The 17,655-nt window shown below is 37.6% G+C and overlaps 1 protein-coding gene across 1 annotated transcript in view; it reads right to left on the minus strand.

Moving 5' to 3' along the window:
* UBR3 (ubiquitin protein ligase E3 component n-recognin 3) overlaps positions 1-17,655 on the minus strand; it is a 233,561-nt gene that overhangs the window by 133,060 nt on the left and 82,846 nt on the right. Inside the window, 3 exon segments of the mRNA XM_081243003.1 lie at positions 6,618-6,704; positions 12,910-13,043; positions 13,637-13,816. Coding sequence (XP_081099129.1) covers positions 6,618-6,704; positions 12,910-13,043; positions 13,637-13,816 — 401 coding nt within the window.

Raw genomic sequence — 17,655 nt, forward strand, 5'->3', positions numbered from 1 at the left:
ATCTCACTCCTGAACTCCAAACCCTACATTCAAGTGTTTACTGAACATCAACATTTAATATCCCGTGGGGACCACAAATACACTGTGTCCAAACCGAACTCAGCATCTTTGCCCTGAAACTCAATCCTCCTCAATGTTTCTTCTCCAAATTCCCAGTAATACAAATCTGAAATGTAGACTGCTTCCTTCTCTCAAACCTCCTACCTTTCATAAGGCACCAAAGTGTGTCTGATTTTCTAAATACATCTTAACTTTACTTCCTCCTCTCTTTCCATACTGCCCCTAACTAACCTTAGCTCTGGCCCTCAACATTTAGTGCCTAGATTTCCGTGCTAGCCTTTGCTACTTCTATTCTTACCCTCTGTAAGAAACTTTCTGTGGTATCTGCCTAGCTCACAACCTTCCCCATCTTCTCAGAATGTCCCTTCCTACACCACTTCCAAATACACACACACAGGGACTGGAGCCTGACAGTCAAGTTCAGTAGCCACATCTGACTGGATCAGGGCAGGAGATACCTAACCCATCGTGGGCAATGAGGTTCTCTCTTCACTTGAAAATTGAACTAGATTTAAAGACATCTGCAGACAGTCTTGGAGTATGGCTGAAACTGAAATATTAGGCAACTGTAGGAAGGTAATATTTAACCACATAGGCAAAAAAGCACAGAAAACCAATCTACAGAAAGGGAAGAAAAAATGAGGCAGAAAGGCCAAAGCAAAAGCAAGAGACAGGAGTTCCTGTTCAGCTTTCCACTCAGTTCCTGAAGTCCAGGTGCCATAAGATCCCTGAAAGACCTCTCTGTACTCATAATAAATTATTCCTCCTTTAAATTAGGCTGCCTCAAAAATGTTTTTTTCCTTGTATTCAAAAGAACCTTAATTAGTACATCTATTTAAACCTTGATATATTGCCAGGAGGTGGTCTTACCAAAACATTAATTTAACCTTGTACTTCTCCATTCATCATCTTTTTTTTTTTTGTGGTACGCGGGCCTCTCACTGTTGTGGCCTCTCCTGTTGCGGAGCACAGGCTCAGGACGCGCAGGCTCAGCAGCCATGGCTCACGGGCCCAGTCGCTCCGCGGCATGTGGGATCTTCCCGGACCGGGGCACGAACCCGTGTCCCCTGCATCGGCAGGTGGACTCTCAACCACTGCGCCACCAGGGAAGCCCCATTCATCATCTTTTAATGGCTCCTTATAGTTTTAACTTCCTTTAACCTTCTGACTCTTGAGAGACAGGGCTTACCTCTCCAGCCTCATCTCCTGTCATATAAACTCATGCACCATAGGTAGTGCCTTTGTATATGCCTTTCCCTCTGCCTCAAATACTATACATCCTTGCTCCCACTGGATTAACATACCTTTAAGACTTTGCTGAAGTGACATTTCTGCTAGGAAGCTTTTCCTGAGTCCCTCAGGGTAAATCAGATGCTCCACTCTATTCTCCTCCATAGCACCTTGGTCACAACTTTACAGAAGCCCTCTGATCAAATTAGCCATTATTTGTCTTCCATTTCCTTAAATTAGGCACCATTTCATCACTGTATCCCCAGTGTTTAGAACACAGTAAACATTCGATAAATATTTGCTGGATGAACACATGTTCTACTTCCATCTTATAAGAGATGACTCTAATCAAACCACTCTGCTATATACTCATAAATGTTGCTATATACTCATAAATGTTGCTCTGCTACATACTCATAAATGATATTCAGTATTTGAGGATTCTTAAATGGCCTGTACTTTGGGAAAATTTATTCCATCCTGTGTTTCTAAGTGACTGTTTGATTTGCCTTAATCCAATTCAAAAAAATATTATTTGCTTATTCTGTGCTGGATTACTGTGATAACTTCTGACCTCCACTCTCAAGGCTGAAAGAAGAACAAATATTTATCACACATGAAATATGTGCCTCTTAGTCAATCCTCATTGGCTAATATTATTATCTTAAATAAAGAGATGAGAAGGTGGACTCGGCAATGTTTTAAAAAAAAAACAAAAACTGTCCAAGACCAAGATCACATAGTGTCCACTCAGGTATGCCTGACTCTAAAGCTCCTTCCACTGCCAAAGCCAGTACAGTTGAAATACGACCAGACAAGAAGTTGAGAGACATGGGATCTGGACCCAGAAATACCAGGAGTTTGCTATACAACTAGAGGCAAGTCATTTAGTATCTCTGCATCTCCATTTTACATTTGAAAAAAAGGGAGTGATAATAATATCTTCCCTACTTCACAGGGTTGTTTTGAGAAACAAATATATCAAAGCACTTTAAGAAAGAAGAAACTTTTAAACATCGTAAAGGATATATTGGTTGATTCCTTAAATTCTGTACTTATTTTCTTTTCTATTAAAAATCTATATAAATTTTTGCAACATTTGGGACTTCCCTGGTGGTCCAGTGGTTAAGACTCCATGCTCCCAATGCAGGGGGCCCAGGTTCAATCCGTGGTCAGGGAACTAGATCTCACATGCCACAACTAAAGATCCCACAGGTCACAACGAAGATCCCACATGCTGCAACTAAGACCCAGCACAGCCAAATAAATATTAAAAAAAAATTTTTTTACAACATTCAATATCTTCCTAAAATATTTCTGTGTTAAAAACAAATATACTGGGGTTTCCCTGGTGGCACAGTGGTTAAGAATCCGCCTGCCAATGCAGAGGACACGGGTTCAAGCCCTGGTCCGGGAAGATCCCACATGCCGTGGAGCAACTAAGCCCGTGCGCTACAACTACTGAGCCTGCATTCTAGAGCCCACGAGCTACAACTACTGAGCCCACACACCAGAACCACAGAAGCCCAAGCACCTAGAGCCCGTGCTCCGCAATGAGAGAAGCCACCGCAATGAGAAGCTCGTGCAACACAACGAAGAGTAGCCCCTGCTCACCACAACCAGAGAAAGCCTGCGCGCAGCAACGGAGACCCAACACAGCCAAAAATTAATTAATTAATTAAAATATATATGTGTGTGTGTATATATATACACACACACACTATTTCCTTGAATTCAGCTGCTCTGTATACTATACTTGATTCTAACTATCCGTAAATCCACCCCAAGTTCAACCGTGGATTAATTTCATGTCAAATACTACCTAACCCTCTGTGTGTAATAATAATTTTCCCCTAGTTCAATCTTCCTGTTGTCTTAGTGATGACACCATTTCAACAATAATTCCTAAAGTTTCAAATACTAATGAGAATTGGACTGAGAGAAGCTTCAGCTGAAGCCCCAGCTGAAGGACTAATCCTCGATGGGGTGAAGAAATAGTGAAGCAGGTTAAAAGCAGGATGGAGCTCTGTGGAGAATGGAGAATGTTTTCTTTAAAGACTGACTCATTACCATTTATATAAACAAAGCTTAAGCTTAAGTACCAACATTTAGACAAGAAAAGAATAGGTGATTTGGTGAAGGCAGAATCAGAATCCAAATGGACAAAATGGCCAGGTTGAAGGCTAAAGGCAGGCACAAATATTGGAGGAGGAGTAATCAGGGATGGAAGACAAATTAGTTTGAGGCAGGAAGGATGAGAGTTAAAGATAGTAGGAGGCTCTTCCCTTCATAAATAATTCAGTCCTAAAGCCACTGGCGGGGAGGTGTTAAGAGGCAAAATAAACCATCTATAAGGTGAGGAGCCTGAAAAGGGATATCAGAGCCCAGGGTGAGGAGGACAACTGTGTGTGCTGGGGCAGGGTTGGGGGAAATGTCAGTGGTTTTCCAGGGTGAAGAGCATCTACACAGAAGTGGGGTGTGGCCTGGCATACGGAGTCAGGGCATCCACACAGCAGCCCAGTATACTATGTCAGAGCCAATCAGGGTGAGGAGAGTGGGGACTGACCAGGGATGAGAAGCCAGAACCTGACAGAGGTAAAGGGGGCAATGACACAGGGTGCCAGCCTGGAATAAGGAATCAAAATTCAAGCAAGGTGAGGAGATTATCCACAGGTGAAAAGGACCCAGTATGGGGCATCAAAGCCAAAGCAGGATAAGGAGGGCAGCCAGAATGAAGAAATGCCTGGTGTGGGAATTCAAAGCACACATAGGGCGAGAAGAATTCTTCACAGAAGGGTAGCCCAAGGTGGGGAGTTGGAGTCCAAATGGGATGAGGAGGGTGTCCATATGTAGGGCAGGGTGGGGGACAGAATGCAGGGAGAAGAGGGCATCCATGTAGGGAAAAGGGAGGCAACTGATATGAGAAATTGGTTCTATATAAGAGGACTGGTCAAAGAAATAAATATATTAAGGATAATGGAAGCCAGGTTTCTCACTGTTAGAGAAAACTAGAATAAGTCCTGTCCTATACTGGAATATAAAGTATCAGCTAGAACTCACAGTTTCAATATATATAATAGAGAAATAAATATAGATGCAGATATGTACATCTATATACATAAATGCATACATATATTCTGAACCTCTGTTCACTGAGAAGGCCTGGAAGCAGTTAATACCTCGATAGCAGTGAGCCCACCAAGCATCCAGATCTTGCTTTCTCAATACTGTTTTCTACTAAAAGTAACAAAAGATCCTTAAAAAAATGACTGATTCCAGGGGTAGAATAGGAAAAATATAAGGTGAGCCTGAAACATCTTGTTGAGCCACTGAGAACAGAAGTGCTCAAAGAATAACGGGACAAGTCAAAAGAACACAGAAACCTGCTTGAAGGGGCTCTCACTGGCCACATCTGAAACAATCTGAGCATCAAATAATAGTAGTATTGGACTATAACCCAGTGAATAAAAGAAACTATGAATCTCCACAGCAGAAAATTAGTGAATGAACTAAAAATTAGATGAGAAAACAGATGTATTTAAATAGCTTTAAAGCACGTCCTCACAAAATACTTTATTAATTACGATGAGAAAAAGGGTAACTTTATGGTAAAGAAGTCTGGCTGGTACCACCCTAATCAAATGAACAAAGAGAATATCATCAGTAATAGGACAAACAAAGATCATAAACCACTAAAGAGGGTGCAATGAAAAGACTGCAACATCACTTCTGTAATATTCCTGCAAAAGATGCATAATCTGAACCTACTCATAAGAAAACCCAAATTGAGGGGTGTTCTACAAAAATAACTGAGCTGTATTCTTCACAACATTATTGCCCTGAAAGGCAAAGAATGAGAAATCATTCCAGGAGACTAGAGACATGATAACTAAATGCAACATGTGACTCTAAATAGGATCCTTTTGCTATAAAGGGCAATCAATGGACAATTTGTAAAACATGAATGAGTTCTAAGATTTACATAGTAATAATATAATAAAGTTAATTTCCTAATTTTTATGGTTGTCTCTGTTTATATAAGAAAGAGAATGTCCTGGCTTATAGGAAATGGATACTAAAGTATTTGGGAGTCATGGGCATCAAGCTAACATGTTAACTCTCAAATAGTTCAAGAAAAAGTTCTTTGTACTCTACTTCCAACTTTTCAATAAGTTTATGATTGGGTAAAAGAAAAAATTTTTAAGGAAAATAAATAAATAAAAGCCCCTCCTCTCCACGCCCCGGCCTAAGACACCAGGAGCTGCATCTGCCCAGAGTTCAGAAATGAGATAAGGAGTGCTCTCCCTTCCACATCTGGCAAATTTTGACCCCACTTCATAAGAGGAATAAAAGGGGCTTCTGATAGGAAACTTGGCTGACTAATTAACAGCAAGCCCTTATTTAATTCTTCTCAGTTCATTATCAACAACAATCATCCTTACTCAGCCATAAAAAGAAACGAAACTGAGTTACTGTGGATGGACCTAGAGCCTGTCATACAGAGTGAGGTAAATCAGAAAGAGGAAAACAAATATCGTATGCTAACACATATAAATGGAATCTTAAAAAAAAAAAAAAAAAAAGGCTCTGAAGAACCTAGGGGCAGGACAGGAATAAAGACACAGATGTAGAGAATGGACTTGAGGACACAGGGAGGGGGAAGGGTAAGCTGGGACGAAATGAGAGAGTGGCATCGACATATATACACTACCAAATGTAAAATAGATAGCTAGTGGGAAGCAGCCGCATAGCCCAGGGAGATCAGCTCAGAGGTTTGTGATCACCTAGAGGGGTGGGATAGGGAGGGTGGGAGGCAGGGAGATACAAGAGGGAGGAGACACAGGGATATATGTATATGTATAGCTGATTTACTTTGTTATAAAGCAGAAACTAACACACCATTGTAAAGCAATTATACTCCAATAAAGATGTTAAAAAAACAAACAAACAATCATCTTTATTCATGCCCAGAGGAGAACACTGACAAATTAATAAAGTTGTGATACCCTTTCCATCCATCTCCCCTATTCTGTTCACATTTGCACTGTCACTTTTATCTCTTTGAATGAACTCCTGAGAAATATACATTTAATAACATTAAAAAAATTATGTCCTTCTCTAGGAAATAAGCAAATAGTTAATGTACTGTAGAATCTCCTAAGTGTCAAACAACTGGTCTCTTACTTCTCCTTTTTTAAAGCCTAGTGATTTTATGTTTATTCCAACACCTTTCCCTTATCCCATGAAAAGATATTCATTATTTTCAATGTTAAATGAGATCTAACACTTTTCTTAAATGCTTTTATGTATATCAAAAATATACATACCTCATCTACGAAGTTAATAGCCTCAAACCAGTCTTGAAGAGCTTCAAGGCAGTATCTCACAACATTTCGGGTATATTCTTGAGTTTCCTAAAATAATAAGTTATATAAGTTTACAGTATATAAATATATATATGTTCAACTTCAAAGTATATGCAATATATAAAAAGTTGTGTGCATTGTATATATAATGGAAAAATATACATATTTTCAAAATAACCACATTTGTCATTTCAAGGAATCATCCTTTCACAAACTAATAGTAACAACCAGTGACAGTTATGAAAATGAACTAACCTGAAATGAGTCAAAGGTGAAATAAATGTATGTGATGTAAACTGGGTTCCATTTCAAAAGATCCTAAAAATATAAGTTCCCTACTGTTATTAATGGGTAGAGTTTCTTTTGGGATGATAAAAAAGTTCCAGAAATGGATAGTGGTGATGGCTGCAAAACATTGAGAATGTATTTAATGTCATTGAATTGCATACCTAAAAATGGTTAAAGTGTTAAAAAATTTATCTTATATATATTTTGCCACAGTAAAAAAAAAAAAGAGGGCAGAACATATGAGTACTGTAAGCAGCCTGTGAATATCTTAGCTTGTAACAGAATCTAAAAGGAGGAAGAATAAGAATGTGCCACTTAAAATAAAGGTATTGTGAAAGAAAACTGTAATGTCTTATGGAGAAATTGATCCAGTGAAATAGGCAAGTATTAAGTTAAATGGAAAAATAAATCGTGATAGCCTCTCTTTAAAAAAATAGGCAAAGGGGCTTCCCTGGTGGCGCAATGGTTGAGAGTCCGCCTGCCGATGGAGGGGACGCGGGTTCATGCCCCGATCCGGGAGGATCCCACATGCCGCGCAGCGGCTGGGCCCGTGAGCTATGGCCGCTGAGCCTGCGCGTCTGGAGCCTGTGCTCCGCAACGGGAGAGGCCACGGCGGTGAGAGGCCCGCGTACCGCAAAAAAAAAAACCAAACTACAAGCCTCACATCCATATCTAAAAATAGCATCTCTAGGGTCTTCCCTGGCGGTCCAGCGGTTAAGACTCTGTGCTTTCCTACCAAACGTAAGGTAGATAGCTAGTGGGAAGCAGCCGCATAGCACAGGGAGATCAGCTCGGTGCTTTGTGACAGCCTGGAGGGGTGGGATAGGGAGGGTGGGAGGGAGACGCAAGAGGGAGGGGATATGGAAACACATGTATATGTATAACCGATTCATTATGTTATAAAGCAGAAACTAACACACCATTGTTAAGCAATTACAGTCCAATAAAGATGTAAAAAAAAAAAAAAAAAGACTGTGCTTTCACTGCCAAGGATGTGGGCTTGATCCCTAGTGGGGAAACTAAGATCCTGCAAGCCAAGGGATGTGGCCCAAAATTAATTAGTTAATTAATTAATATAGCATCTCTTATAAAGTAGATATTATCATCCCTTTCTTTCAGAGATTTACTTCTCCTTCACCCAGCTCAGTCTCCATATCCTGTTAATTCTTCCTCAATATTGTCATGTAGGTTCACTTCCATTTCCTCCTATTTCTGATATCATTCAGACAAAATATCACTTAACTAGTTTCCCTGCCAACAGTCTCACCCTGTTTTAATCTATCCTATATGAGATTTATCCTTCTCAAAATATTATTTTATACATTCTGTTCCCTATCTCTTACTGAAGAAAACGTAATGACACTTTAAGTTACCATAAATAATGTGTCATAACCAAACTAAAGTTGTAGATAACTCATGTATAAAGAAACATTTAAAACCAAATGTTTTCCTATTTATCAAAGGTTTGAGTAAAGGGACACCACTATATCCTCTTTACACAAGTGTAAACTGATAAACTCTTCTGGAGAACAATTTGAAAAGTAGATATATCAAGAGTCTTCAAAAAGGTGACCAATTAATTCCATTCCTAAATACAGCATACTTAATAATCATGTTCAGATCATCTCTCCCACCTCCCCATCACTATCATACCCACCTCCCAAAATTCAGTATGCATGACTTACTAGTTTTATGACCTTGAGGAAATTACTTGAATTTTATGAGTTTCAGTTTCTCCATACGTAAAAATGGGCATAATACTACCTACCTCCTAGTACTGTTATGAAGAAGCAAATGAAATAATGTACATAAAATGCTCTATGTCACAGTCTAGCACTATATCTGACAAGTACTACTTAAGCGCGCCAAAGATTCACGGCCAGGCTTAACTTCTGTCAAGCCTGCAGTAACGTAAAGTTGCCACTAGATGGAGACTTTACAGCTTATTTGTTCTGTTCAGAAAGCAAAAATTAGTAAAATTCTAGAAATGTGCCATCCCTTTATCCAAGCTATCTGTTATTAATCTAGTATAACTTGTTTAACTATCCCTTAGCATTTTCAAGAACCAAATAGCATATAGGGCAATCAGACAAAGAAAGTAAGCTATCAGGTGAAGTTCCTTTTTTCTATTGCTAATCCTTTAGTTTTATATTTTATAATTAGAGAACATAAACATAAAGCAATAGCTTTGTTTTACTTAAAATAATAGTCTTTCTTCTAGTTTACATTTCTAAAACCTGACAACACTGCTGCTAAAAAGCTCTAGACAGTCTTGCTTAAGAGACAATTATAGCAAAGTGATAAAGAGCACTGGTTCTGAAATCAGATGGATTTGTTTTCAAACTCAAGCTTCCACTTGCAGCTGTGTAAATGTGAGCAAATTATTTAACCTCTGAAAGAAAGGGATGATACTATCTACTTTATAAGAGATGTTATGAAGATTAGATACGAACATAATGTAAGCAATATAATGTAAAGAACAATGTCTGGCATAGTGTAGGCTCTCACCAAGAGAACGTCTTATCTAGGAACTAGATGCTCCTTTAGCTAAGAAACTACTCTCAGATACTACCAGAACAATATGAGCTCATTTTCTCTCTGTTGTCTTCACTTCTTAGATTAAGAAAACCATAACACATTGCAATCCTGGCCTTCCAAACTGAAAAATAAACTACTGCCTGAAAACAATGATTTCTCATTATCACATAAACATAGCCCTGGCCTTATAATCCAAAATCATCCTAAACACAGTTGTCAGAATAATCCTCCTAAAATACTGACCTTTTCATATCAACATCGTATCAATCCTCCCTCCTAAATCACCATCTTTTCTGTTGGCTTATATGATGTTGCATTCTTCTGGTTTTTCTCCTCTCCCTCTCTGATGTCTAAATGTTAGTTTTTTCTTCAAGGTCCGTTTCTCTTCTCCCCCTATTTGATGTGATCCCATCCCCTGGCAATAAATGCCATTTTTATTCCCAAGGGTCTAAAATTTATAACCCTAGTCCAGATCTCTCTTTTGAGCACAAAACTCATATATCCAACTGACTATTCACTATTTCCACTTGGATGTTTCAGAGGCATCTCAAACTTAACATATCTAAAACTAACTCTGATCTCTCTAAACCTTTTCTATCGATCTTTTTCACCTCTGTAAAATTACCTCCATACATAGTTACCCAAAAATCTATTTCACTCATCAATAACATACAATCCATCACCAAGGCTTTTAGTTCTACCTTCAAAATACATCTTTAATATCCAAAATGCACCTTTAATGCACCTTGAACTTCAAACCTGAATTTCCTAGATTATTATCACAGCATCTTAATTGGTCTATTTGCTACTAGACACGATGCTCCCCACGCTCCCCTCAATCCAGTCTTTCCAGCAAACAGAATGATCTTTTAAATGTAAATCTGATCACATCAAACCCCTACTTTAAAATATTCACTGGCTTGCCCTTAAAATTAAATCTAAGGCTCATTAACATGTTCTATAAGAACCTGCATAAATAATACAATCCCTGCCTATCTCTCCAACTCCATCTTGTTCTGTGGCTCCAGTCACAAACTCCTTAAAATGACCAATCACTTTCCTACTGGAGGTAGGTTATTCCATACTATCTCCCCTATTCCCACCACTAACACCGCTTTTATACTTCATATAGCTGGCTTCTTCATTCTTCAGAAAGGCCTTCCCTGATCCTCAAACGTAACCAGCCTCCACACTCATTACTCTCATAGCAATCTGATATTTTCCTATAGAACACTTACAAAAGCTTACAAAATAAACCTGTGTGCTTACTTACTTAATGTCTATCTCTCCTATTAGACTGCTCCATGAGAACACCAAAAACCAAAAACACCAAAAACCCGAGCATCTAGGTAGCATCTGGCATAGAATAGCATTCAACAGATACTTTTTTGAATGAATGAAGAAACGAATCTCATATTAGATGACAGTTTTTTTGATAAATGCTACAATGGAGATTAAATGAGGTACTATAAAAACAGAGACTGGAATCATAAATATGAAAGAATTTAAATGAGCAGATTACATATCAGCTGAGTCTTATGAGTACAGTTTTTGAAGAGCTCACACTAATTGTTCTTCATTCCAGTTAGAATTGCTGCCAAAGTCCTACTGCACATCAAACAAACCCAAATCTCTGACAGTGAGACTCAGGCACATGTATTTTGCAAGCTTCCCAGATGATTCTCACATAAGAGAAGCACTGGACTAAGCAGGAAGAATGAGCTCATTTGTCAGAAAAGGGACTAACTTGAACAAAACCACTGGAATCAAGAAAGGAGTTGCATGTTGAGGAATGGTAATCAATCCAATGAAGGCATGGCGGTAGAGGGGGTATAGGAAGGTGAATTACGATAAACAAGTTGAGGGCAAATTGTAGAAGGTCTTAAATGCCTCTATAGGAAATATGGACATTATCCTATAGACATAAGAACTTGAATGATTTTTAAGCAAAGGAGAGATAAGCACAGAGCTTAGCAGTAACTTTGGTATTAGGAAAAATTACAGTAGGAAGAATCTAGAGGCAGGAAAACCAGTTAAGAAACAACCCAGATTTTAAAAATATAAAGAAATAAATTAAGACAGAGGAAAGAAGTGGTAGCGAGACATTTCTGGTATGAGAGAAAATTCACGGTATCTGATTATAGCTTGAACACAGCTGGTACAGCAAGGGGAGGTTTCTATATTGGATAACTGCATCATTTAAAACACCATACATAAAATGACATAAAAAACACAGCACAAATGTTTTTAAATAGTTTAGGAACCTGAGAAAATTCATATACCTATAAGGAGATCTACATGAATAACCAGAGCTGTTGTGAACTTCAACCTGGCTAGACTGTAACAAAGTTAGGAAGCATCTGCATTTAGAGAAAGCTGGAGTCATGAGAGAAAAAAGAAATCCTCAGACACCAAGGGGGGAAAGTGGCGGGCGGTGGTGGTGGTGGGATGAACTGGGAGATTGGGATTGACATATATACACTGATATGTATAAAATAGATAACTAATAAGAACCTGCTGTATGAAAAAATAAATAAAATTAAATTAAAAAAAAAAAAGAAAATAGAGATCCACTTAAAGGAACACATACATTTAAAGAATATATGTAAGAGAGTCTCATAATAACCCTGTGAGGAAGAGCAGGCTTTGCTGTCCCATTTCTATTTTGTTTCCTTTAGTTTTTTAAAAGAAAACGAGAAAGACTGAGAAGTTCAAATAGTTTTAAATGAGTTGACCAAGTCACCTAAGTCAACAGAGGCAGAGCCAAGACCACTATAAAATCTTGTGCAGGTTGGACTTCATGGGATCCATACAGCAACATCTTAGTCAAGTCCTTAGTTTAGTAGGGTCAGGAGATAACAAACTGTCCAAGGATTCTGGAGACCCATCAAACGCATACTTTAAAATGCAAAGGTAAAATATATATTTGTACAGAAAGACATAAATGCATGCAATTATAAGCAAGCATTTCTTAACCAATCATAAGAATTTATGTTGTTGCTATGTACCCTTAGGTTCTTTTTACAAACAACTGTAAGTTGTATGAAATGTATACTGATTTTGTGCTTGGAATCTTCAAAGTGTAAACTTTATTGAGGACTATCGTCATCCCTTGAGAGACAAGAAACATTAGGAAACGAACTGATAATGGGTAAAATGAAACAATAAAGATGAATGTGGAGACTTATAAAGCTCCAAAGACTATTCACAATAAGGGAAGGCTGGAACGATATGATAACTCATTTATATAAATGAATTCTAACCTGCCTAAGAATAACAATTAACTGTCTCAGGTCAACTTTCACAAAGGTGAATTCAGAATTAAACACTGCATATTATTACACACAGGTAAACAAATCAATGTTTTCACACATAATTTTCTTAAATAATTATTTTAAAGGTAAACACAGAAATTAACAAAACATACCCTAACTTTACAATGTGATAAGAGTCCCCACATTGGCTGTGCACAGGCCTCAAGTTCAGCAGCAAAGGCAGCATAGTAGGTCTGAGATTCAAATTCCACATGCTCATTTAGTTCTCGCTTATTTAAGTTCATACCTTGCAAAAATTAAAACAGATATAAACCTTGCCAAATGGAAATAAACACCCATATTAAAAATCAAGTAAAATACTTCCAAGTACCAAACACATTTTAATGAACACAAATGGCATAATGACACAATATGTATAGAAATTAATAAATTATTAAAAATAAAATAACCTGGTCCTTTTGGAATTCTTTATAAACTACGTTTTCTTAGAAACACTTTGTGAACTGTCTCTTTCTTATATAATATAATTGAATATATTAAATAAAGTCAAAACTATTTTAATTGATGCCGGTTGAAATTTTTATGAAAGTATTATGAGTCTTTCTTGGAGAATAGATTAGAAATTTCTAGATTAATGCTTTCAAATGCTTTTAAAAATTACACTCCTATTTCCTATGTAATAGTTTGACCTTCTTCATAACTCTGATATGTTTTCATGAACACTTTGTCAAAATACTTACAAATATCAATTAATTAAAATGAGACATTTCACATGTAACTGAATGATGTGCTATTATCTTTTAATTAGTGTTTGACAGTTTAACATTAGGCATTTTGTAAACTAAAAAAAAAAATGAAGAAAAAATCTGAAATTGATACCTTGAAAGAAAGATACAAAGTTCATCCATGTCACTAACAAACCATGGTCCTCCAAAAATCTCTTAGCCACACTTTGATGAGAAAGGATATTAATAAAATCACTGACAAGAGGCCAATAAGTGTTATTCTTCAGTAATGCTTCTCCACAATTCACTACCACATGTAAACTATTTTCTTCATCTAAAATAGACACACACACAAAAAATTAGTTTAAAAAAATAGTTTCACCAATGATACAGACTATACATTTTAGAATCAGAGTCACCTAAATTCAAACTCCAGCCTGCTATTTAATAACTAAATGGCTTTAGGTATATTATATAGCTCTGAATCAATTTCCTCATCTGTAAAACAGAAAAAGACACATATCTTAAGGGAATTAAATGAAATGCTAACATAACACTTAGCACATCATTATAATAATTATTACCACATGTCTAACATATTACATGATATTAAGTTACATGTTTATGAAACCTTATTATTTTCTTGATTTTAATGATATAATGCAATATTTTCAGTTCTAATCAATAAAATGTTTTTATCCCTAGATTAATCTCATTCTATCTTTTCAATCAAATCTGTATGACTTAAATGATATATATTTAATTGCTTTCTTCTATTCAAAGGACACGTAAAAACAATTTTTAACACAGTATTTCAAAAATGAAACAAACAAACAAAAAATGAAACAACAAAAAACACACATAAATCTCTTAAGCTTTAAAAAAAAATCCTCAAAGTTTAAATACATTGCTGGAAGGAGGAGATGGGGAGGATTAGGTTTGTACAAAAACTTTACTATTAGAAGTTATAGCATGTATGCATTAGCTCTCTTGACCTATTCCAGCTTAACTGATTCACTGGACAAACAAGCCCCCCATTCCCACTGTAAAACACACTAATACCCATAATACACAGAATGCTCAAAGCTTGTAGCCTATTCCCTAGTACACAAGCCCCAAGGTATAAGCTTACCCAGTGTCTGTTTTTGCTTCTGTTCATACTAATTGTTCTTTTTACTATAACTATAAAATTTACGTTACAAATACATAATCTGATAAAATATGAATGCATAAATAGAGGTATAACAAAAACTGGATCATACGCTTTTGAAAGACAATAAAAGTGCCTAAGAAAATCTTGGAGGAGAAAAATCACAAAAGTCTAGAAGGATTTTACACTCAGATTGCTTCATGAAAATCTTTATGTTCTTACTCTAAAGAAACTGAAAATGAAAATCACAGATGCTGCTTTACAGATGTGGTATATACAAGAAGGACGAGGGAGAACTCCAATAAAGAAAACCATACCTTACAACTGCTTTGCCCAAAATTAAAAGGTTGGAGAACAAACATACATTTCTGTGGTTTAAGTTAAAATCCACTGTTTAAGATACATATGTATCATTTTTTAACAATGCCTCACTTTAACCAACTTTTCAAATAACCACCTCATAGTCAAACTCATCAGTGAAGAGGGCTTCTACTACACTTCTTATTTCCATAAATTAAATTTAGGTTTCAGCCCGTGAAATTACTTTACCCAACTCAAATTTAACAAGACCTAAGAACAGGACCCACAACAGGATGAGAGAGGGTATAACTGAATGAGGAAGTGGGGGGAAGGGAGCTTTTATGAATTACCCACACCTGAGACTCAGAAACGCCCTCTCTGACAACTACTGCCACTGTGAGTTGGTGAGCAGCTGATACTGATGGGACAGTGCCTAGGGATGCTGGGATTTTTAATTTTTTAAAACATTGAGAATCACTGTTCTATTTAATTGAAATCAGAAGATGAATAAGCAGAACATAATTAATCAAAACCACTATTTTCCTGACACTGCTTTAAACTACTACTGTTCTTGTGAAAAATACCTTGGAATCTTTTATGAAATAAAATGATTAGAACTTCTATTTTTATCCAACTGATACTTTTCCAAATATAGATACAGAGAGAGCAATGATTCAGTGTTAAATGATATTCACTCATCCACAAATATTTACTGAGCTCCTACTGAGGGTCAGGTAATCTAGTAAGCTCTGAAAATAAAGCGATAAATAAATCAAGATTTATACATTCTCTCTCTCCACTGAGGTTAATATCTAAGAAGACAGAGTGTGGTAAGGTCTGTAATAGGAAACGTACAAGAAGTCATAAGAACAAATAAAGCTGGTGTACAATTTAGGAAAAGAGTTTCCTGAGGAAGTGATGTTTAACTGAGATTTACAGAAGGAAGCAGAAATTGGGATTAACCAAATAAACTAGGGATGGAGAGGAAATGGTGTTCTAAGTAGAGGAAGCAGTATAAAAAAGGATGGAATTACTGGGACAAAGAATGCAGAGAATAGGTGGCACAAATGAGTCTAGATGGCCTCATAAATCAGCTTCAGGAGTTTCAAGTTCATGTGAAGAGAATGGCAAGCCACAGAGGCGGTTTTAAGAGAGAGGACATGACTAGATGTTTAGTGTTGAGACTGACTATATAGGAGGGTGCTGATGACTAGGAGTAGAAGGCCTAGAGATGGCAATGGCTTGAACTATGGTGTTGGCATGAAGATGCAGAGATGAAAAGAATTGGCTATTCTAAGATATTCAGAAGGATTTAAATGACAGACCTGGTGATGTTCACTATTTCTACAAAGAGTAAGAAGTCAAAAATGACTCTTAGGTTTTTAGGTTGGGCAACTCTGTAGATGGTTAGAGTGGTACCAACACACCGACTTGAGTGCTAATACACACATACATATATACACATACACACACATGCACAAATGCAATAGAAAAGAAGCAGGCTTGACAGAGACAGAATGGGTTTTTGGTGTTGACACTGTGTGTCTGAGGTGCTTGTAGACATCCAAAGGATATAGTTTAATAAACAATTTGATATGCAGGACAGAAGATCAATCTGGCATTATTAGCAATTACAGACATTCCTATAGTTATGCAACACACGGTTTGGTTTGGTTTTTCTTAAACTTTATTCCTTCTTTTATTTTTTTAAAGTTAACCATTTTTTTTTGTGGGGGGGCGGGTACACGGGCCTCTCACTGTTGTGGCCTCTCCCGTTGTGGAGCACAGGCTCCGGACGCACAGGCTCAGCGGCCATGGCTCACGGGCTCAGCCGCTCTGTGGCATGTGGGATCTTCCCAGACCGGGGCACGAACCCGTGTCCCCTGCATCGGCAGGCTGACTCTCAACCACTGCGCCACCAGGGAAGTCCTCTTTTTTTAATTTATTTACTTTTGCTGTGTTGGGTCTTCGTCGCTGCGTGGGCTTTCTCTAGTTGCAGTGAGCGGGGGCTATCTTTGTTGCGGTGCACAGGCTTCTCACTGCAGTGGCTTCTCCTGTTGCAGAGCATGGGCTCTAGGTGCGCAGGCTTCAGTAGTTGTGGCACAAGGGCTCGGCAGTTGTGGCTCATGGGCTCTAGAGGGCAGGCTCAGTAGTTGCGGCACATGGGCTTAGTTGCTCCGCGGCATGTGGGATCTTCCCTGACCAGGGCTCGAACCTGTGTCCCCTGCATTGGCAGGCGGACTCTTAACCACTGCGCCACCAGGGAAGTCCCAGAACACATGGTTTTAAGTTCCATTTTAAACAGACAGTTGCATAAGACAAACTGTAAAATTTCAGGGATATGGAAAGTTATAAGTTATATTTGGAATCACAAAGTGCAGAAATGAATACAACAAAGTAAAAGTATAAGGAAGGGAGCACGTACTACTAGAGGCTTTTTCCTATTAATCTTCAGCTATTGCTGTGGCCATGTGAATTCTCATTGTATCAGCTCCTACATTTACTAACAGTGTAGACAAAATTTTCAAATATTGTCTAATGACAATGTATACAAAGGCTAGATAGGGGCTATTACAAAGTAAGAAGTATAAAGAACTTGTGTAATATCTGTAGCTAGTTCAATATATTTAAAGCTCATTCCAATACTCTTCATGTAAAAACAGGGAAACCATATGTGCTTTTAGAAAACCAGTAAGTATGTAACATGAAATGTTACGCTACTT

The sequence above is a fragment of the Mesoplodon bidens genome (assembly GCF_964165515.1).
Source record: "Mesoplodon bidens genome assembly, chromosome: 8".
In the NCBI taxonomy this organism is placed as follows: Eukaryota; Metazoa; Chordata; class Mammalia; order Artiodactyla; family Ziphiidae; genus Mesoplodon; species Mesoplodon bidens.